Here is a 24418-nt window from a genome sequence, read left to right as displayed (position 1 = left end):
ATAATTGTAAGTGAATATTTGAGATTGATAAGATGCCACTATTTTCAATATGTCTTTTCTTTTTACATATCTTAGAAAATTAATCCCCAAAAGAAAATTATTTCTCATAATTTATTTTTAGTTTAAGATGGTATGGTACATAGAATTTCATTTCTTAGTTTATTGTTGTCCCAGTTATAAAATGTTTCTTAAGTAATTTTCTGTGAAATTGAAATCCATCAAAGCTTTTCTGGTTTCTGAGATAATACTATTTCCCCTCTTTCTTCCCCTGTGTTCTGAAAAAAGATAAAACAGAACCATGTATTGTAATACTAGGAAATATCTGATGTTTCCACAGTCATTAAAAGGGGGATGTTCAAATGGCGTGATTCCCCTTTATGTTAACTGATCCATGTTTCAGGAGAACAGACTTGCCTTGAAATCCTCAATGACTAGTTCAGTGGCAGGGAAGACAGACATGTCCCTTGATGATACAGGAATGTGTTTAGAGCCCAGTGCTGAAAACTGTCAAATGTCCCTGCCTAATGCCGTGTTTTATTCAGTACTTGGATAGATTTCAGTGCTATATAAGAAAACCTAAAGCTGTTGAATTTAAATTTGCTCAGAATTTGTGAGAAAAATGTCTGGTTTGACTTTTACACAACCACCATCTATGAAAAATTGTTAGGCATAATCCTGATGTAGGCAAAGAAAAAAAAAACACTTAAAACTAATACTCTCCAAGTACCTAAATGCCCTCATTTAAAAACATACTCGATAAGTTATGCTAATGGATGGGAAAGCAGTTGAAAAGTTTACATACTGCCAATGCAAGCTGCTGTTAGTGTTTGGCAGTTTCTTATTTATTCAGTAAAACAGCTGTTCAAGCTGTTTGGCCTTCCTTAGGCCAAACTCTCTTAGCCTCATTCCAGTTACAGAAAAGAGCAGGCAAGCAATGAGAAACTGGCATTTCAGTAAAGAGATTTAGTAGTTCCTACTTTCCAGAAATAATTCAACTGGCATTTCCCTTGAATACGTCCCAATTTTTAGAGGTTTTATGTTGTGTGTGTGTGTGTGTGTTTGTGTGTGTGTGTGTGTGTGTGTGTGTGTGTTTCATGTTTCCTGAACATACAAATGGCAGTGCCAGGCACTGGTGCTCAGAGGACCTGTCAGGACTGACTGAATGAATTGTCAAATATTTTTTATGATGCTGAAAAACTTTGAGAGAGTGAAAAGAAATGTGAGACAGACATTCTTCTTTGGGGTGCTTATGTTTTTAGCATGGAGGACATACACCAAGCACACAGATTCTGTATAGACTGCAAAATACAGTTGTAAAGGATTCAACACCACAGAAAATGAGAGTCAAGAAAGACACAGGACTGCTCATGTGGCCTCAGGAATGGGGGAGGTGGGACATGGAGTCAACCATCCAGGATCCCTGGGATAGAACTATAGTGGGAGTTAAGGCAAATAATCCCTGGAATGAGGAAACTGCATTGAGAAAGCAAAGGGTGTGGATTGAGGGATGGTTGGGGTACAGGGTCCTCCCCAAAAGATATTTTACATCTTGCAGTGCTCTTTGGCTTGTTGGTTTGATCATTCATTATGAAAACTAAGAAATGTGGGGGAAATCTTCACTGATTGTGCAAAAGCCTAGAACCTTATTCTTGCTTTGTGGTTGTTGATTCCTGAGTTGTGATCTATTTTGTTTGCTACTGTAGTCTATGGCTATATTTGTCCCTGGAAGAATATAAAGTATTTCATAAATATTTGTATAAGGAGCCACCATAAAAGCACAGATTTTATTCACAACTAGAATTATAAAAGCCCTTTTGCCCCCCTCCCTCATTGAGTATGGACCTTTCTTTGAAGGTCCCTGATTCTCCTTGGGCTTAGCCCTAGTCGGGGAGCTTGAGCAACTGGGGTAATTGTTATGATGGTAATTTTGGATTTTTCTCATGACTGTTTTGGGAACTGAAGAGTAATTTGATTTTTGCTAAGCTAAATAAAATAAACAAGGGAGCTTGTGAAATGAAGCATTGAGAGAGCTTTAAAAGCAAAGTATAACTCACATATTTTAATAATTTCAGAAAAGAGCATGGTAGAGATTTCATATTAACAGGCTGTTTGCCTTGTCAGGCAAAAATGAATAAAAGATACTTTTTTTCAAGTAATTATCTGGAGTAAGAGGTATGTATGGGAACTTAAACATCAACTCAAAGGGAGACTATTTAAAAGTGTTTTTAATTGATATTAAAATCAGAAATATTTCCAATTTTTAAATTACAATGATCTTTTAAGGTTAAAATAATTCACTAGCTTCTGTCACAAGCCTGAGATGCTGTGTGGATGAGAAGGAAATGCACACTTGTCAAAAGGACCATTTTTTTTTTCTTTGATACCTCTGCATTGTGCCTATGACCAATTTCTGATAGGAAGGCTTGAGCTTGTGTTGCCATATTTATAGGCACTGACTCACTCTCGAGTTGTCCCATTTAACCATGAGTTTTGATTCATTGCTTTAAAAAATGATTGTCTCTTTAAAAATTTAACAAGCTGTGAGAAACAGTGACACCTAGTTTGAAACTTTATAACATCTTAAGACAGGTTGTATTGTTGAATGCATTTTTACTAATATTTAATGTTTTAAATTTTTTTTACCCTGTTTTTTTTTCCTAAAAATTCTTTAGCATTTCACTGAAATATGAAAGGGTAGATCAGGCAATAATCTTCCTCCTTAAACCTTCCATGACAATACACACTGTATTTTCTTTCTATCTGTCTTTCTAGGTCTTCTTTGAGGTCTCCTTTTCATCTGCCTGTCTCTTAAATTTTTTTAAAAAGTCAGTATTCTTATTTTAAATTATAAAAGCAACACATATTCATTAAATAGGTCAAGCAATTGAGTAATTTATGAATCAACACATTCCACATTTTTAAAAAAACCATAAATACACAGTAATATCCACATCCTCACCATCCCCCCCCCACATTTGATCTTACTATCCCCTATTTTACAGCTTTATTTCTAATATGGCAGTATGTCACCAATCCCATAAATGTTGGCATTCCTCAGGGATTTCTCCTGGAAATTCTTTCAAGTTTTCTCTTCCCTCTCTGCACACTGACTAGGTACCCCACTTGTGGTTTTAGTCACCCTCACACTCATTCCCAAATTTGTAATCCTAGCTTTGCTGTAAGATTCTAGCTCACCTATAATTTCCTACTGGATTCATCATAGGCACCTCATACTCCATTGCCCCTGATCACCATGTTTCATCTTGTTGCTGTCTCGGTGATGACAATAAGTCATTCCGTTTTCCTAACTAGAACATTTAGCATCGCCTTTGGTCTTTCCTATTTTTCATTCAGTCACATCCTGTCAATCAACAGGCCTCTCTCTCTACCTCTTTAATCTTTTAAAGCAATTAATCTTTGTCCATACTGACAACCACCTCAGTAATCCAAGTAATGGTGGTTTCTTTCTTGGGAAGTTGTAATTGTCTAACTCTCCTCCTTTCTTCTACTCTTCCTCTTCACTTTGAAATTTACCAATGCACAAGCCTGAGATGGTCTTCCTCTGGTGTAAATCCAAACATATCTTTCTTCTAATATTAAGTGACTTGCTATTGTCTTTAAAGAAAGCCCAGACTCTTCAGGACTTAAAGGTTTTAATACTTATAAGGTTCATGTGACATGTGCTATGACTGTGCCCTCCTTGCTCGCCTTGTTGGTCACCATCTCCCCTTTTGGCTCTAGCTCCAAAGATGGCCACACACTCTGAAGTCCTTGAACATGCTGTGTTCTCACTTTCACATGTTTGCCTTGTAGCATTCTCTTCCCATCTCTGTCTCGTCTGGGGTTGTTGCTTCATCCTAGTGATACTTCTCCTGTGACTGGGCTTGGTGTCATTCCTATATGTTCTCAAAGCATCTCACACACCTTCATTCTATTGTGGCCTCAGTCATTATTGTACTATAGTTGCCTGTTTATGGTTTGTGTTGCCTACTTTTCAGTGCCATTCCCATCACCATTACTAGACTGTGAACTTCCTAAGGGCAGAACGAGGAAAAGAACAGAATAGGTACTCCATAGAAACAAATGACAAATAAATACAGCCAGAATTCCAGGAGGCCCATAAAGCTGTAGGGATGGTCAGTTCCTGAATCCTTAGTTAATAGCAGTCAAGTCTAGAAAGCCTCCTTACCTTTGAGGGATTGGTCTGGTTCAAAGGTCAGGGTAAGCACATTTCAGTGCTTGGGCCTGGCAGTTATACACACCAGTACTACCCAGGAGTGAAGCAACATGATCATGACCAGAACTTGTTGGCTTTTGTTTTCCTTCATGCTTCATTCTATTTGGGGCATTCTGTAGACTGGATGAAGTATTATAATTGCAGAGTTGGAGGTTCATACAGGCTTAATTCCTCTGTGGGGCAGAAGAATAAATGTAAAGATTCTAGGAAAGAGGTAGTAAGATTTGGGGTAGCTCATTATTAGAACACCCAGAGGTTAATCTTGCATTTCACTTAGCTGATAAATCCTGCCCCTGATAGCATCTGTGTAAACTCATTGAAGAAAAGACTTTAATTACTTTATGAATCTCCCTCACTTATGAGTCTCTGTGTCTTTAGCCACATGCTGCAGAGCAGAAAAAACAAATACCATTGAAAATTCTTATTATATTGATTTTATATTTGAATAACACCAGCCCCAGCTGTTATATTTTGTTAACTGTGACTGTGTTCACACTGATTTCCTTGGGAGCACCTCTCAGTTTTTTTTTGTAAACCTGGGTCATTGAAACAGCAGGAAGAGCTTTGAATTTGGGTTTAGGAGATTAGGGTTTGGAACTGGGCTGTTTAGCTCAGTTAAGGAATACAGAGTGGTCCTAATTTATGCAATTTTAAATTAAGTATGGGGTTTAAAGTAATTGTCTCTTTTAATGGAAACTACTTGAAATAATGAAGGTCCCCTCAAATTAATGAAAAAATGGTAGAATTTCAAGGCTAATGGATCTATTGAATGATAAAACTGTATTTCATTGAATCTTTTCTACTTTAGCCAGAAAACAGAAATACCTACTATCTTCTGTCCTGGGAATAGTCTTAAAATACATGAATATTAGCTATAATTTGCAAGTTCTTCCAGAAAGCATTTCTTGCACGAAAGTTCATCTTTCTGGCCTAGGGAACTCATCTCTCTTCTTCATCATGGAGAAAACTGGCAGACTAAAACACACCTGTTTTCTTTTTGTTTCTTTTCTTTACATGACAACAGAATGCATTACAATTCTTATTATACACATAGAGCACAATTTTTCATATCTCTGGTTGTATACAAAGTATATTCACACTGATTTGTGTCTTCATACATGTACTTTGGGTAATAATGATCCTCACATTCCACCATCATTTCTAACCCCATGCCCCCTCCCTTCCTCTCCAACCCCTCTGCCCTATCTAGAGTTCGTCTGTTCCTCCCATTCTCCCTTTCCCTATCCCACTATGAATTAGCCTCCTTATATCAAAGAAAACATTCAACATTGTTTTTTGGGGATTGGCTAATTTAACTTAGCATTATCTTCTCTAAATCCATCCATTTACCTGCAAATGCCATGATTTTATTCTCTTTTACTGCTGAGTAATATTCCATTGTGTATATATACCACATTTTTAAAACCCATTCATCTACTAAAGGGCATCTAGGTTGGCTCCAAAGTTTAACTATTGTGAATTGTGCTGCTATAAACATTGATGTGGCTGTGTCCCTGTAGTATGCTGTTTTTAAGTCCTTTGGTATAGACCGAGGAGTGGGATAGCTGGGTCAAAATGGTGGTTCCATTTCCAATTTTCCAAGAAACTGCCATACTACTTTCCATATTGGCTTTACCCTCATTTTTCTAATGGAGCTAAAATTCCTTTTCATTGCAATGAAATATGAAAGAGGTGAGTCAGGCTCCTTCTTGAAACTTTCATGACAGCACACTCTGCATTTTCTTTCCATCTGTCTTTTTGGGTCATTGCCACAGTCCGGCTGCAGCAAAATAACCGGGGGGTGACGAACAACTTGTGTAGATTGCTACAGCAGGAGTGGGAGCTGTTTATTGTAGGACAACAGAGGTATTTATACATTCCACACAGCTTATCTTAATTAACATAAACTAGATACAGCAGTCAACCAATAAGGAATCTCCACACTTAATGGCTCGCTGGTGCCACCTCACAAACCACTCCCCCTGGCAAAATACCAGGTGCCATCCTGACTTGTTTACAGACTCTAACAGGTCATCTTTGCAGTCTCCTTTTCATTTATCTGTTTGTAGAATAGTGGATAGTAGGATCCCATGAGGAAAGGTAGAGGGAAAGCTCAAATGTCGGGGTTGGGGTGTGATGGGATGTGGATATTACTGTGTACTTAAGGGTTTTTTTAAATTTGTGGGCTGTGTTGATTCATAAATTCAATTGCTTGACCTGTTTCATGATTATTTGTTGCTTTTATAATTTAAAATAAGAATATGGACTGTTTTAAAATTTAAGGAAATGTAGATGAAGTGCCTGGTTTAAGTTCAGGCACTCAGTGCATGGGAAGTGGATAAAATAGACATTTAAATCTGTTTTCTACTAGAAATTCTTACAATAGAGCAATATCTGAGTACTACTTCTATATTATAGATACTTCTATATTACAAATTCCAAGGAGATCCTACTTTGTGGACATGTATGGATTATGAAACCATGCCTCCCTTCAGGATTTATTTATTGAAATAATGACTATGGTAACCAAAAATTAGTTTCAAAAATAGATCTGAAGAAACTGTTCATACTGGTCAGAACATTTTAAATAATGGATACATGTTTCTGAAATTAGCTCTTTCAGGGCCTCCTTTACTCCAATTATGGCACAAATGTAATAATCCAGTAGTTCTTTTAATCAGGAGATTAAAAAAAGTTTTTAAGCTTCTCCAATCATTCAACAGATATTAAGTCACTTTCACAGATGTATGCAGGTTTGAGGTAAGAAGAAAGCTAAGGTGATATAGTATAGAGTAACTTCATAGTAACTTCATAGCACTTGTTTATCTTAAAGGACGACTATACATAGTTTTCCAAACTGTCAAGCTATCAACTATCGTCATAGTGGTAAGAATTGGGACTCTTCGGGGCACATGCTCTGAAAATGCAAAGCATTGCTATTAGCATGAAATGATTAGTTATTGAACATTTTCTTTAAAATACAAGATAGCAGTTAAAGAAAATAAGTATAATCAATTTTAGAATAGAATGAACAAAGTGTGAGAAGATAAAAAAGATTCAATATTTTGATCTGCCACATCTCGGAAGGAAGATTTAGAAGATGCATATATCTTGAGATCCAAAAGTACCATTTTGACTTGTCAAGCAAGTCAAAAAACTGGGCAAGTACAGAGATGAAGATGTAGAATGCTCCCCGCCCCCCGTTATGGATTTGTACAAATTGGGGAACTTGGGAGGTTCTGAAGCAACAGCCATGCCATTGAAACAAAACTAGATTCTCCCAAGTTCTACAGGAGTCATTAAAATCCCAACAAGGATGAAATGTATTTCATCATTCCTGCTTTGGGGAAGCTAATTATTCCTTAATTAAGCTGGGAATTTGAGCCTCTCAAGTTAATTCCTTTCCTGTTGTCATTGTGCACACTAGTCACTCCTCTGTGCATGGATCAGAAAATAACCTAAAAAGTGTGTTTCGTAGGCAGCGTTCTAATGGAATATCACAGAGCTTAGTCAATTTGATGGCTTATGGATATAGCAGAACTACAAAATCACTTGGCTGAAGCTGGACTTGGGATATATTGGGGTGAAGTAGAAGAAGATGACTGGGAGCAGGAAAAGATATACAATGACTCTTTTTCCAAGTGGCCATCCAAACTCTCCCTGGCCAGGTGGCAGGCAGGAAGACCAACATAGAAGAGAGGGGTTAGGCTTCTCCTTCCCTCGTGTTCGTAGTCAGCTTGGACCTGACTGTTTAAAAAATGCACAAATACAGAAGTAAGAAAATTAGAGTGTGCCATCTTATACTTTAGTCTTTGTCAAATAGTAGATTTAGAATTCTTTGGAGGAAGGCGTGTCTTATTCACCTTTACATAACCTCCTCAACTATCAAATGCCTGCTATGCAGTAGTGGATTTTTTTTTTAAGTAAAAAATGTGTCTCAATTATTTCAGAAGAAACACTCTAGTGTTCTAGAATTTTTGAGCTAGGTGTTACACCTAATTCTGAACAAAGATGTGATGAAGCGTAAATGGGGAAGGTAACCAAATGCATTGTTTCTTGTTTGTATGTTGTCACCTTTGGAGGAGAGACAGGACTGGGGATAAAATGTTAACTCCCAATCATCCTGAAGTGTATTATATAATCTGACGACTTTGTGACTTTGTTTGATAGCCCTTGTTAACCTTGACACTGGCCAAACCATGGAGTCCAGCTGGAACAGATGTGGGATAACCAAGGGCGTGAGACATGGTCTCTCCTATGTGTAGCTAAAGCTTTTTAATGGAAGCAGATACATTTGAGTACTATTGTTCTTGTTTTGTATTTTTCCTTTCCCTATGAATAAATTATGACTAGCACAATACCTTTGAAAGTTATTGTTCTGTTAATTCAGTAAGATGATATTCCCCTTTTCTTCTGCTTTCTCCTTTGAGGGAAAGTATGAAATTATTTTTAAAAACTAGTACAGCTTAAGGGTTGGGTTTTCTTCCCTTATTGCTTTTGAGGCTTCCAGATTGGACTCTTTTTTAAAATATTTATATTCCAATTTGTTATAACAGCAGAATGCATTATAATTCATATTACACATCTAGAGCAAAATTTTTCATATCTCTAGTTGTATACAAAATATATTCACACCATTCATGTCTTCATATAGGTATTTTGGGGGATGATGGCCACCTCATTACACCATAATTTCTAACCCCATGCCCCCTACTTTACCCTCCCACCCATATGCCATATCTAGAGTTCATCTATTCCTCCCATGCTCCCCCTCCCTACCCCACTATGAATCAGCCTCCTTATAGCACAGAAAAAATCCGGTTTTTTTTTTTTTTTTTTTTTTTTGGATTGGCTAACTTCACTTGGCATTATCTTCTCCAACTCCATCCATTTACCTGCAAATGCCATGATTCTATTCTCTTTTATTGCTGAGTAAAATTCCATTGTGTATATATGCCACATTTTTTTTATCCATTCATCTACTAAAGCACATCTAGGTTGGTTCCACGGTTTAGCAATTGTGAATTGTGCTGCTATAAACACTGATGTGGCTGTGTCCCTGTAACTGTGTTTAAGTCCTTTGGTTATAGACTGAGGAGTGGGATAGCTGCGTCAAATGGTGGTTCCATTTCCAGTTTTCCAAGGAATCCCCATACTCCTTTTCATATTTCCATACTGCACCAATTTGCAGTCCCACCAGCAATGTATGAGTGTACCTTTTCCCCCACATCCTCGCCAACACTTATTGTTGTTTATATTCTTAATAGCTGCCATTCTGACTGGAGTGAGATGAAATCTTAGAGAAATGCATAACAAAACTACTCTAATTAGTAGTGATGATGAACATTTTTTCATATATTTGTTGATTGATTGTATATTGTCTTCTGAGAAGTGTCTGTTCAGGTCCTTGGCTCATTTATTGATTGGGTTATTTTTTTTGGTGCTTAGCTCTTTGATTTCTTTATATACCTTTATAACCCTAGAGATTAGTGCTCTATCTGATGTGTGAGGGGGAAAGATTTGCTCCCATTCTGTAGACTCTCTATTCACCTCACTGATTGTTTCTTTGGCTGAGAAGAAACTTTTAGTTTGAATATATCCCATTTATTGATTCTTGATTTTAATTCTTGCACTACAGGAGTCTTATTAAGGAAGTTGGGATCTAATCCGACGTGATGGAGATTAGGGCCTACTTTATATTCTATTAGACGTAGGGCTTCTGGTTAATTCGTAGGTCTTTGATCCACTTTGAGTTGAGCTTTGTGCATGATGAGAGGGGTTTAATTTCATTTTGTTGCATACAAATTTCTAGTTTTCCCAGAACCATTTGTTGAAGAGGTTATCTTCAATGTATGTTTTTGGCACTTTTGTCTAATATAAGATAATTGTAATTTTGTTTAGTCTCTATGTCTTCTGTTCTGTACCATTGATCTACCAATCTATTTTGGTGCCAATCCAAGAGCAAGGTAGATTTTTTCCATCTTCTAAGGTCATCTTTGATTTCTTTAAGATTCTGTAGTTTCATTGTATAGGTCTTTCACCGATTTCCCAATTTTTTTTTGAGGCTATTATAAATGGGGTAGTCATCCTTTCTGAGGATTTGTCACTGATATACAGAAATGTATTTGATTTTATGGGTGTTGATTTTTATATCCTGCTACTTTGCTGAATTCATTTACTAGTTCTAGCAGTTTTCTGGTGGAACTTTTTTAGTCTTCTAAGTATAGAATCATATCATCAGCTTTTTGATTTCTTTATATACCCTAGAGATTAGTGCTCTATCTGATTTGCTCATTTGAGTTCTTCTTTTCCTATCCATATCCCTTTAATTTCTTTCATCTAATTGTTCTGGCCAGTGTTTCAAGAACTATGTTAAATAAAAATGGTGACAGAGGGGGCATCCCTGTCTTGCTCCAGTTTTTAGAGGGAATGCCTTCAATTTTTCTCTATTTAGAATGATATTGGCCTGGGCTTAGCATAGATAGCCTTTAAGATGTTGAGATATGTTCCTGTTATCTATAATTTTTCTAGTGTTTTGAACATAAAGGGGTGTTTTATTTTGTGAAATGTTTTTTCTATGTCTATTGAAATGATCATAAGGTTCTTTAAGTCTATTGATGTGATGAATTACAGTTATTGATTTCTGTATGTTGAACCAACCTTGCATCTCTGGGATGAATCCCACTTGAACATACTTAATACACTATGTTTTGATATGTTTTTGTATTCAATTTGCCAGAATTTAATTGAGAATTTTTGCATCTATGATCATTAGAGATATTGGTCTGAAGTTGTTTTTTTTTCTTTTTTTGATGTGTCTGCCTGGTTTAGGAATCAGGGTGATATTGGCCTCATAGAATGAGTTTGGAAGTGTTCCCTCTATTTCTATTTCCTGAAATAAATTGAAGAGTATTGGTATTAGTTCTTTAAAGGTCTGGTAGAACTCGGCTGTGTATCCACCAGTCCTGGGCTTTTCTTAGTTGGTAGGCTTCTGATGGCATCTTCTATTTCATCACTTGATATTAGTCTGTTTAAATTGTGTATAATATATCATCCTAATTCAATTTGGGCAAATCATTGACTTACAAAATTTTTCAATGCCTTCAGTAGTTTCTATTTTATTGGAATATAAGTTTTCAAAATAATTTCTAAATATATCCTGTATTTCTTTAGTGTCTATTGTAATTTTTTTTCATCATGTATGTTAGTAATTTGAGTTTTCTCTCTCCTTTTCTTCATTCGCATAGCTAAGGGTCTGTCAATTTTATTTTTTCAAAGATCCAACTTTTCATTTTGTCAAGTATTTTAATTCTTTTATTTCGATTTCATTGATTTCTTTTCCAATTTTAATTATTTCTTGTGTTCTAATGCTTTTGGTGTTCTTTTTCTAGAGCTTGAGGTATAACGTTAGGTCATTTATTTGTTGACTTTTTCTTCTTTTAAGGAATCAACTCTTTGCAATGAACTTTCCTCTTAGTATTGCCTTCATAGTGTCCCAGAAATTTCAATATGTTGTGTCAGTATTCTCATTTATCTCAGAATTTTAAAATCTCCTCCTTGGTGTCTTTTGCAACCCATTGTTCATTCAGTAGCATATTATTTAGTCTCCAGGTGTTGGAGTAATTTTTATTTTTTATTTTATCATTGGTTTCTAATTTCATTCCATATGGTCATACAGGATGCAATGTAGTATCTCTATTTTTTTTGTATTTGCTAAGAGTTGCTTTGTAGCATATTATATGGCCTATTTTAGAGAAGGATCCATGTGGTGCTGAGAATAAAGTATATTTGCTTGTTGAAGGATGAAATATTCTATATATGTCAGTTAAGTCTAAGTTATTGATTGTATTATTGAGTTCTATAGTTACTTTGCTTAGCTCTTGTTTGAAAGATCTATCCAGTGGTGAGAGAGGTGTGTTAATGTTACCCAAGATTATTGTATTGTGGTCAATTTGACTCTTGAACTTGAAGAATTTGTTTGAACATAGATGCTCCATTGTTTGGGGAGTATATATAATTATTATGTCTTGTTGCTGTATGGTTCCCTTGAGCAGTATGAAATGTCCTCCTTTATCCCTTTTGATTAACTTTAGCTTGAAGTCTATTTTATTTGATACGAGGGTGGAAACCCCTGCTTGCTTCTGCAGTCTGTATGAGTGGTATGATTTTTCCCAACATTTTACCTCCAGTCTGTGTATGTCTTATATCTTTTCCTAATAGATGAGTCTCCTGGAGGCAGCATATTGTTGGGTCTTTTTTTTTTTTTTTTTTTAAATCAAGCCTGCTAACCTGTGTCTTTTGATTGGTGAGTTTAGGCCTTTAACATTCAGGGTTATTATTGAGACATGATTTGTATTCCTAGCCTTTTTTGTTGTTGTTATTTAATGACTTGGTTTCTCCTTTGATTAGTTTTTCCTTTAGTGTAATACCTCCTTCTGCTGATTTTCATTGTTGTTTTTCATTTCCTCTTCATGGATGTTTTGTAGTGCCAATTTTCTAGTTGTAAATTCTTTTAACTTTTGTTCATCATGGAAGGTTTTTATTTCATCATCAAATCTGAAGCTTAATTTTGCTGGATGCAAGATTTTTGGTTGGCATCCATTTTCTTTCAGAGCTTGATACATGTTGTTCCAGGATTGTCGAGCTTGCAGATTTTTCAACCCAGACCCTGAAGTTATCCTAATTGGTTTCCCCCTATATGTAATGTAACAAAATTGGAGGAAAAGGGAGAAAAAAGGTATATACTACACAAGTATAATATACTATTAAGATGTCCCAGTCCTCAAAATCCTAATTCATGCAAAGTACTTGGTTTCACATATGTTGGAGATGTGAGGGTGGGAGAATAGAAGGGGAGAAGACAAATCTCGAAGGAAGAAACCAGGATTATTAATTTTTTTGGTTGGAGATGGGTATCTTTCCTGCTTGTCTTCTCATCTAATAGGTGGGGTTGTCTGTTAGCTGATATCTTCGCCCTAAGGATGGTGAAGGTAACCAGGATGGGGGCTAGTCCTGGTGCAAGGTACCTGGAAGTGAGGTGTAGCACCCACCAGCCCCTTGAGGGAGACTGCACCACAAGGGTCTCTTTTTTGGATCCGCTCATTTGACTTGAGCACCGGGTCCTGTCTCCCTATCTTGCCTCAAGATTTCCCAGTTCCTGATGTATTAGTCTCCACACTGTTGCAACCTTTCCCTTTATCTTAATAGTTCCCAATTAATGGGCCTCTCTCACTGGGGCTTCTGTGGGCAGTGCCCTGGTCCCACTGAGCTGTTTTGTGTTAGGCAGTTACTGTGTGGGATTACAGGACACTGGGGAGAGGGAGGAGTTGGAAACCAGATACCTGGCCAGCTGGAGTTCCAATCTGGAAGCTGCCCCCCCCCCCCATCAGAGATGGCGAGGAAGGGCACCCAAGATGGAGGTGGGCTGCTTCCCATGGTGGGGTGTTGGGTCGAGCGACACAAAAATGCTGCCTCCCTATGGCCCACCATCTTAGATCCCCCAGATTGGAATCTTGCAATAATTTTTTCTGGGTTTGTTTTTTTGACACAACTTACTGTGTCTTTCACATGCCAGGCTCTACCAGCATGATTTGTGATTTCTTGATGCCAACACACAGATCCTTTCAGACTTTCAGCTTTTTCATATCTGTACCTTAAAATGTATAGGTGCATTTAGTGTGCATTATTTTCTGCTAAAAATATTATTTAATCAAATAGATGGTGTTTTTTTTCATTATTGGTATCTTAGAGGAAAGATTTACTGCTGTGTGACAAATAACTCTTAAATTTAAATTAATAACTACTTATTACATTTCATAGTTTATGTTGGTCAGCAGCTTGGGACACAAGGAGGTATTATCTCTGTGATGTCTTGGACCTTAGCTGGAAGACTTATGGACTTAAAGTTACAATCACTTAAAGCCTTATACATTCCCGTGTGAGATTTGCTGGGGTTATTGGCTCACACAGGGACATTTCATGAAGAGATAATGGAATAGGAGCGACTAAATGGAAAATCTTTAATATTTTTTCTTATAAACAGAAGGTTTTTCCAAGCTCATAGGGGCTTTGAAGGAATTCATTCATCATTTTCTGATAGAGGCTAGATTTGAGTTTCTGATTGGAGGGGATTTTGGAGATCTGAACTTTGGGGTGTGATCTTTGGACATTGGAAAGAGCAACCTGTCATTGCCATCATGCATCTGTTTCACATCAGAGCCTGCTTTGTTCCTCAGTGTTCATGATGATTTTCACTCTACTCCTTACTCTTTCCCCATCTCCACACACATTGAGGTTTGGAATTCTTAGTGCCTAAGGAAGCATGATAGTGGCATTTTCTCTGCATTTGATTTGGCAACTTGATTGTCAGCCATCTCCAAGTACTCCTTATTCACCATCTCAGAAGTTCTCCTCTTGCAATGCTTTGAGAATTCTGACCAGATTAAGAGACTACTCTCTTCAAATTCCCTCTTATTGATCTCTGAGATAAATTGTTAGATCTAAGGGAATCCAGCAGTGAGTGATCTCTTCTACCCTTCTCAATGAGTTGAAGGCTCAAAGAATTAGATGAAATACTGTCTTTGGAAAAACAAGCTGCTCTTCCCTAAAGAGGAGAGTTTTAATAAAATGTGAATTTTGTGTTTAAACTTTTTTAGAGACTAGCAGGGTAATTTCTTAAGGCCTTAAGTCTTAAATTTCTTAAGTCATTGAGGCTGTAAATATGATGTTTAATATTAATGTTAATATAGAAACCTTTAGGTCTTTTGCTGAAATTAGGTTAAGCATTTCCTTAACCCAAGTTTTAGAATGTTGATTTTTTTCTAAGGGAATTTTATGTATCTTGAGGCCCAATATATCTCAAGGAATATTATCATCATCAACAGTTTTGATCTGCTATGTATTCTAGTTGTCAGGCACTAAAACAGCTGTTCATTGCATCTTGTTTAACAACCTTGTGAGGTTGGAAGGAAAATTCCCATTTTATAGACGAGGATACTGAGGGCTACATAATTTAAATAACTTGGCCAAGGTCACATACCTAGCGAGTAATAAGCAAAGCCATCTTACTTGAAATCATTGTGTGGGGGAAGTTGGCCAGTGTTTGTGTAGCTATAGAATTTCTCACAAACTACTGTCTAGAAAACTAGACATGTTCCACAAGTGGATGCTTGTGGAACATTTCATGTAAAGAGTCTTTGTCCTGAATAGGGAGGCTTGGAAGTATTACAGTTCCTAATAGATTTAATTTATTCCTTCCCTTTAGCTCTTCTACCAATCCCACCATTCAACTTACCTTATGTGAAGGCATTTGTAAGATTTTGTTTCAGAAGTTTGTGATGATGACTTGGCAAATAACCCCACCAGATTATTATAGTATTTTAGAAAAATGACTTCTTAGACTTTTGACACATTGTCACTTGTATTAGACTTCAATGCAACTCCTAGTACAAGGGCTGGGGATCTATTTGTCAACACAATATACTACACAAACAAACAAAAAAAAAATCACTGCACTTGTCAAACATTTTGACTATATGGTGGTAACCATCTGGATTTATGGAATTTCTCATGGATTTTCATTTTATTATCTCGTTTATTAGATAAAGAGGAATGTCTTATTCTAAGAATTTGGAGGTTTGCAAAGTTTCAATGGTTATAATAAGTGAACTGCTAGACTTTTAAATCTTTCATTTTGTAAGTCTTTGTATTAAATCCAGACTATTTTTAGCTGGGTGTGTTTATGATATTCTCCAGTGTTTAGCACTCTGGAGTTTTTCTAAATCAATGAGTGGATGCCCAATGTGGTGGTTTTTTGGATGCGGTGTAGCCAATGGCAATAGTTATGTGTGAAAGGGGGACATATCAATCATGTTTGGGATTTGGATTTTATAAAATGGGTTGTTCCTTAGTTTTCAGATTAACTTAAATTTCTTATTATAGAAAATTTAGAAAATCCATATGGGCACCCAAAAGAGACAAAAATGACATCTCCAGAGTTAATCATAGTTAAGATTTTGATTTGGTTTATCCCTGTGTAAATGTACATTCACATAGGTTTGTTTTACAAATATTAGCCTATACTATAAATATTCTATAAATTATATTTTCAGATGTAGCTATTCATTAAATTGTCTTCTATAACATTATATTTAATGCCTGTAAAATTCTACTGTGTGGCTATTTCAGAACTTTTGGACATTGGATTTTTTCAGTTTTTTTTTTCTTCTATAATCTTGCAGCAACTGACTGATAGAAATATTTTAAATTTTTGACCACTGAATTTCTCCCTTCCCACACTATATTCAGTAGAGTGTGTGTGTGATATGTGGCTGCTTCTCTGCCCTAAGAAGGCCCCCAGCCACAGAAAGCTGTGGAACTGATCTCTGCTGACAGCTCATCTACATTTACAATTTCTTCTTGTAGGAGACAGAGCACGTGGGGCCCAGCCAGTTGGAGTGCCAGGGCAGAACAGGAACGCCAGTTCATGAGAGTCCACAGAACAACACCTTCAGGTGTCAAGAAGCAGTTCGACTTCAACCAAGGTGGGTCCTCTGTTGTCAGGAGCTGCACTGTGCCTGGAGTTTGTTTTCCAAAAGTACTAACTTGTGTGATGCCACCGCCATACAGTCAAGGCTTTCTGATCTTTGGCATTCCTTATAGTCTGAGAAGGGGCAAAGAGAAACGTAAAGACCTACTTTCCCTTTCTATTTGAAGATAATCAGCGTTAAGATTCAAGGAAGAGTGGAGATAGGTCCCCCTTTGGGGGAGAAATATTGATTTAATTTATTCTGCCCCTTTCATTTCATGGCAGAGGGATTAGATTTTCTTCTGGGATAATGACAAAATAGTGACGACTGCGTACACATCATGCCAGTTACTTTTCAACTCTGATCTCATTTAGCCGTCTATACTTGCTGAGAAAGCTAGTCACTCCATAGTTCCATTTTGTGGAGGAGGTTGAAGCTGAGAGACATTAAGGCCCTTGCTGGAAACTGCACAAGATAAAAGACTGAACCAGAGGTAGGAGGATCACAGGTTCAAGACCAGCCTCAGACCTGTCTCAAAAAATAAAAAGGTTTGATGGTAGAATGCCCCTAGGTTTAATCCCCAGTACTGTGCCCCCTCCAAGAAAAAAAGGCTGAGTCAGAATTTGAACCTACAAATGTCAGAGTGTGGCATGGCAGGTATAGTTTCTAATGCTTCTATGCTGACCCAAGTGTCCAGTGACCTTAGTTCTGAAGTAACCTATGGCTGGCCTTTGTAGCCTATCAGATCTGCTGGACCCAGGGTAAGGATGTGGGTGGAAATCTGCCTGCAGAAAGGTTGGCATGACGTTCTGATGGGAGACTGGCACTGCAGCTGTCTATGGAAAGTCTCTTCTGAAAATAAACAGAAGAAAGAATTCAACTGTGAGTTGTGTCAGCTGTTTTTGTAGGATCTTGTGTGTGGTGTAATCATAGCCCTCACTCAGTGGAAAGGGAGTGTTGTGCCTCAGAGTTTGACCTTTAGATTTTTTTTTTTCCTAAGGCAGCACTGTCTAAGTGAACCAACTACAGAGAGATTGGCTGTGCTCTATAATCATGCTTTAAAACGTTCAGCATACTAAATTTAGAATCCTAGAACCCTAAAGGGTTGGTGGGGACCTGCAAGGAAAAATGACCCACTAGCCAAGTGAATTCACAGGCACCTTCTGAACTCTCCTCACAAGTTGCTATCTCTTACCTGTTTATTCTTATCTGACCTTAGATAACACCTGTTGGACTCAATCATATCATTTCCTCATGGATAAGAATATTCTCCCTACTATTTTAGGCCTAATTGTAATTAAAATACTTTTAGCTGGCTAGAATCAACTTAGGCAATGACCCTGTCTCCCTGCACTAGCCTGAGGACTGCATCTCAGCAAGAATAAGGTCAACTAGTTCCCAAGCATATTTCAAAATAGTATAAGAGCAAAACAAAACACACAAGACCCAAAACTAAATCATTCAGGTTTGTGTGTGGAATGTATGGCGGTCCCTTGGGGGTGGACATTCAGCAGAAGCTGATAGGGAAAAATGGTATTGGCAATTAACTTTCTTAAGTTTGCTTAAATATATCCTATTGATGGTAGGGATGCTAACGATAATTTTAATGTTGTCAGAGGGCAAGTCTGAAATCTAGTAAGATTCTGTGGCGGAGATCAATTCATATGAGTAGTTAAAAGCAAAGAATATTGATTTTAAGATAGAATTATTTTAAATATTCCATTATTGGGGCGGGGAGTTGTACTTTATTCAAATCCTCAGATTCATAGTAACCTGCCACAAGAAAGAAAGAAAATGCACACCCAGACACACATCGGTTGGGTAAAATTTTAGGAGGTTCCTGGGCTTTCTCTACATAATGGAGGGGAAAAATCAGGTATGGAATGACCTTTCTCATTAAGTCTGAGGACCAGAACATAGTCTTATTGATTGGCAGCTTCTCCTTATACACGCAGATTTGGTTTGTCTACAGCTAACCTTTAACAAACCTTTATAAGATTCAAAATACTTTGTAATCCTTTTCCTCTTCTAGCTCCCAATGCCCCACTTTTACGATTTTCATACAATCTAGGTTTCTGAACTAGCAGCACTACAGAATCTTCAATGCACTGGTGTCAGTCAGAGGATCTGATCTTAAGTCATAGATGGGGAGTGATGCTAGGCCAGTTCTGTCTAGAACTATTAGGTTTAGCATTTAGATTAGGTTGGTAACCTTTAAACTACAGGGTTATTCATTATAATTATGATGCATTACCCAAGGACCTTCTAATGGAATTTTTTAAAAACAATACATACCTCAAAATATTACTGGGATTGTGAAATTTGATGAACTGGTGAAAGAAGATCTGAGGCTAAAAACAACTTTGAGTCAGGTAGCTCACATTCCTGATAACATTCCTCTTCTGTCTTAAGCCAGGATATGGCCAGGTTCAGACACATCATGCCCAGTAAAATCTTGATAGAGACATGATACTGTAACAGGACACGCCAGACCTTGGTCTGGCTGAGAGTGAGGGAAGAAGCCAGGCTAAATCTCAGCAGGTGTAAAATGCCACCTTCTTGGGGGTGGGGGTGTGCAGCATAGGGAAAAGGTTATTAACATAACCAACCCCACAAGTAAAGAAGGAAAATCATTCTGTAGCAAGGAGCCACAAAGGGTTCACATGTCATGTGGCTGAGACTTGAAGGAGCAGCTTTCAGAGAATTAATTCATCCTTTTAAAAGTGGGATTTCAGAGCTTTTCGAGATCATGGGGTAGGTATTGATCTTTCCACACAAATCTACAGCTTATACAATTTGTTGTACCTTGAGCTCTTTCCAGCAAAAGTAGCTGTGTCTTTGTCTGTAGATGAGCTTCAGAAAGATGTAGGAATGCTTTTGCCAAAGTCTCAGAGTATATATACTACATTGATTTTTTTTTTCCCGATTTTAATGTAGTAAGGGACCACAACTTGAGGCTTAAAACAAAACAAACTTATTATCTTACAGTTTTGTAGGATAAAAGTCTAACATGGCCCCATGGGCCAAAATAAAGGTGTCAGCAGGACTGTATTCCTTTTCAGAGGCTCTGGATCATCCATTTCCTTGCTTTTTCAGCTTTCACAGGCTGCCTGTGTTCCGTGGACCATGGCCCTTCCTCTGTGTTCAAAGCCAGCAGCATTGCATCTCTCTGGCCTTTATTCCATAATCGCATCTCCCTCTTGACAAGGGCCAGGACAGATTTTCTGGTTTTTAGGGATTCATGTGATTAGATTGGGCTCATTAGGATAACCCAGGATAATCCCTCTATCTCAAGATCTTTAATTTAATCATATCTGCAAAATATTTTTAACTATGAAGTAACATGGTGGGGGTGGAATGGGTAAGGGAGGAGGACATGGACATCTTTGGGGAGTCCTTATTTGGCCTGCCACATTTAATTTTTCCTCAGAAAATCCCTGAAGAAAAGCATATGGAGTTAATCACACCAAAGAGCTTTAACATCACTGATTTGATATCTTTTACCCCCGAGTTTGCTTGCTCTTCTGAATTTCCTAGCGGAGCCAATCTCACTTCCTCACATCATTTTAGCCCCTTGGTCCTTCCCATTTACCGAGCCCCCCCCCACTTCTATGTTATGTCCTTCCCTATGTTACGTTCCTTGATGGTAGAGTGTGCTACATCCAAACTTTCAGGTGTATTTGGTGTGGAGACATGTTTGACTTATACAATGTTTTAAAATATTTTGATCCAATATTTAAAAATTGAGAGATTTTATAGCTTTTCACTCTTATTTGGAAAAGTCTGAAGATGGGATAACCCCAAGCCTTGATTCCTCAGGCAGCAATCAGAGCTGAGGACCACCTCTACATTTTTTTCACACCCCCACTTGGCTCTTCCCATTTGTTTGTGCTCTTAGCCTGTCTCCTACAGGCATTTGATTTATAAAGCCTGCTTCAGTCTTTTCTTCCCAGCAACTGCTCATCCTGGGAACTCTGACTGCCTGAAGCTAACTCCTAATATGGTGCTGGCTGATAATCTTAATGCCACTTTCCCCAGATGGTGGGTTTACATTTTAACGTGGACTTTCTGTGCATAGGAGTGGAGGGCATTCCACTACATTACACTACGGCATCGACTCAATTTCTGGTGCTTTTCCAAACATGTAAAATCGTAGAACTGCATTTAGCTGGAGCTGGAAGAAGCCTTAGTAATAGTTTAATACAACTCTCTCATTTTCTAGTGAAGCAAATCACAGCGTTGCTGGGTGCCAAAGTTCTTACTCCCCTTAGTAATTGAACCAAAAAAATCATCATCGATCTGTTTAGAGCAGCTGCTTGATGCAATATGTAGCAGTCTGACTGATTTTTAGCTAAAGCCAGTGCCAATCCTATAAACCCTTAGATATGACAAAGGGGAATTTGTGAATGTCAGAGAATACTAGTGGAGTTGGGGATTTCTTACCCAGCTAAATTTATTTTTGAGAGTGATTAATCACTTGTATTTAAAATGTCTTAAAATTTGTGACAGAATTACACTTTTCATGTTATTAAAGACTTTGTATAAATAGCACTGTTACTGCTAATTAGGCAAGTGGTTACATTGATGAGTTCCAGTTCACTGACTTTTTTTCTCTGGAAGTCTCCTATTAGAAGAGGTTGAAGATTCTTAGCAAGAATAATGGTCTTTGATGGTTTCCAATATTTTTGTAATATCCAGATAAAAGAAAAAAAGCTGGAAAGTTTTGTTGCTTTTCAGAAAGAGGAAGTTTTGTTGGCAGCAACTTTTCCAGAGGGGATAAATTCTTTCATCTTTTGTTTTTGAGATGGACAACTGTGTGTGTGTGTGTGTGTGTGTTTCTGATAAGCAGATTCTCTCCGCCCCTCCCCTCCCCCATTACTGGGGATTGAACCAAGGGTGCTCTACCACCAAGCTGCATCCCCAGCCCCTTCTAATTCTTTTAAGATAAGATTTTACTAAATAGTCCAGGCCAGCCTGGAATTTGTGATCCTCCTGCTTCCAGAGTAGCTGGGACTACAGGTGCCACCACTATGCCTAGCTAAGCACAGTCTTGATCAGTTGTGCTAAAAAGGGAAAGAATGAGAGAAAGAATGAATACCCAGGAATTTTTATCCATACATAGGACATAATCCTCCTTGGTCTGCACCAGAGCAAGAGCTCTGCATGTCTCTGGCATATTCTTCTTCCTTGTTAGTGTGATCCTAGTGTTTTGTTTTTTATGGGAGTGGCAGGGATGAGGTAGAGATGAGAAAAATGTAGCTTGTATTGACGATATTTAAGGTTGACAATGATTGGGTAATAAGTGGGTCCTAACTTACTTTACACTGAGAATATTGCATGGGAAGGTGATCAGGGCTGTCATTCGCTACCCTTTCCCACTGCCTCCACCCATGGGCACAGAAGCAGTTTGGTAGAATGAAAAGAATGTTTGCATTAAGAAATTTAGGGTCTTATGTCAATCAGATGATCTTGGTCGCTTCATTCTAAGTCCTGTCTTCTCTTATAAGGAATTTGGTTCAATGATTCTAAGGCCCTTTCTGTCTCTAACATTGAAAATGCTCAACATTCTGTAAGTGTTCGGAGGGTTAGACTTGAACAGTTAATTTAAGAATACAAAATCTTAAAGACACAGATAAAAATAATTTTCCACTCCCTGCTGTAGAGTACACACACACACACACACACACACACACACAAATCCCACACTTAAATCCTTAAATTGCTGATTGAAAAGAACCCACACTTGATTATTTTGGGAATGAAAATTCCCTCCCTCACCTGTTTTCTCCTCTCTCTCCTCTCTTTAAAGGAAGCTGCCCTTGCTCATTTGATAAATTTTTTGCACTTTCATCACACAACAATTAAACATCAGGATAAAAAAGAAACCCCAAAGTCCTTTAATAACAACAATAATGAAATACTGGAAAACAGAAAATCCCAAGGTCATAAAAATGTCTTATAATCCTGCCATCCATAAATAAGCACTGCTACTATTGTGTAAATTTCTAAATTTTGGTTACTATTTTAACACGGGCTTAAAAAGGATATGTGTCTGAAAGGAGCTCCCTAGTACATTGGGATCTGGATCTTCTAGAAGCACTGTTGATTTCAAATAGGCCCAAGGGTAGAAAGGCCGGAATGAATTCTGACCACATGATATTTATATTCAATAGTGTGTTTTTTCAATATAAGGCCATAAGTTGAGTACTAAATAGGTTAATCATCACAAGATAAGTTCATTCATGGCTAAAGTGAACAAGTTTAGTTTTCTGTAATAAATATGCTAATACACAATTCCTATAGTGAACATATTTTACAAGCTTTGGTGTCATTAAAGCCCTGCACTAGAAATATTTCTAGGAGACAAAACAGAAAAACTTGTCTTTAACATCTGAACATCTTGGAAAGCCTCTTGGTTTAACTTGGAATAGATTTAAGAGAGAAATTTTAGTAATGATTATACGATACTTAAGCAGGTGGTCAAAATTCTAAATTAGGATTAAGTATTCAGCACTCATGAGGTCACTAGAATGAGGCCATCCTTCCACTTACTTTTCATCTTGTCAATGATGAAATGGCTACTACTTCTGTTATAGTATTTGTCAACAAAATTATTCTTTTCAGGATTTATGTTAATTACCATACATAGCTCCTAGCCACCCCTTTTATATGTATTTTCCCTTTCTATTGTTAACTAATACTGGATTAAAAATTTGGAGAAATAAATTTATGTGTGCATACATCAATATTTTCTATATATAAAATAGAAACACGTTGCTATGTAACTTGTTTATATCACTTAATGATTTTTCACATCATAAAATGCTCTATCATATTTAATTAAAAATTAAAATATCCCGTTCTGTGATATGCCATCATTTACTTAACTAATTACAGACTTTTTGATATTTTTGTTACTTCTATGAGTTATATTTAGATATTTCTATAGAAAACATCTTTTAAAATCTTTTTTCACCTATTATAGTTTTCTTTATTTGTGCTCAAAGGTCAAGCTGTCTAGGTATAGGATTTGAATTGGTGAACTGAAATATGATTTAGGATATAAATTTTTCAGTTGTCTGGTTATGGAAGAAGAGAGGAGTATAATAGGAAATTAATAACTTTGAGAGAACCATGTGGCTGGATTTCTGAAATCCTAACTTGTGGCTCTGGTTAGAATATTTGAAACAATTAAATAAAATCCCTTCTCTCCTTATTACTAGATATTTATATTTCATACACTGGCCCCATCATTCTAGTTCAAATTAAGAAGCTTGGAGTTTTCAGATCTACTGATTCAATGAAATCCCCTTCAAAGTACCAGTGACTTTCTTCATGGAACTAAAACAACAACAACAACAAAACCCAAACAAACAAACAAAACACTCTGAATTTGTATGGACACACAGAAAGACCATTAATATTCAAAGCAATTCTGAGTAAAAAGAGCAGTGCTGATTATGGAACTCATCTAGGTAGATAAATAAGATGTTATATGGGCTGGGACTGTAGCTCATTGTCAGAGTGGTTGCCTAGATATGTGAGGAACTGGGTTCAATTCTTGCACTGCATAAAAATAAATGAAATGCATTTTATCCATGTACAACTATAAAAACATTTTTTTAAAAACAAAGATTTGATATACACACACACA

General features: G+C 37.1%; 1 protein-coding gene across 8 annotated transcripts in view; it reads left to right on the top strand.

Annotated features, from left to right (window-relative positions):
- Nucleotides 1-24418, top strand: part of Fam13c (family with sequence similarity 13 member C) — a 118422-nt gene that overhangs the window by 24983 nt on the left and 69021 nt on the right. For all 8 annotated transcript variants that reach the window (XM_048813994.1, XM_048813989.1, XM_048813978.1 and 5 more), the window contains one exon: nt 16661-16779. In XM_048813994.1, coding sequence (XP_048669951.1) covers nt 16661-16779 — 119 coding nt within the window. The remainder of the gene's footprint in view (nt 1-16660; nt 16780-24418) is intronic.

Source organism: Marmota marmota, unplaced genomic scaffold (genome assembly GCF_001458135.2).
Source record: "Marmota marmota marmota unplaced genomic scaffold, marMar, whole genome shotgun sequence".
Classification (NCBI taxonomy): Eukaryota; Metazoa; Chordata; class Mammalia; order Rodentia; family Sciuridae; genus Marmota; species Marmota marmota.
Note: the sequence above shows the minus strand (reverse complement) of the source record. Positions and strands in the feature narration are given on the sequence as shown.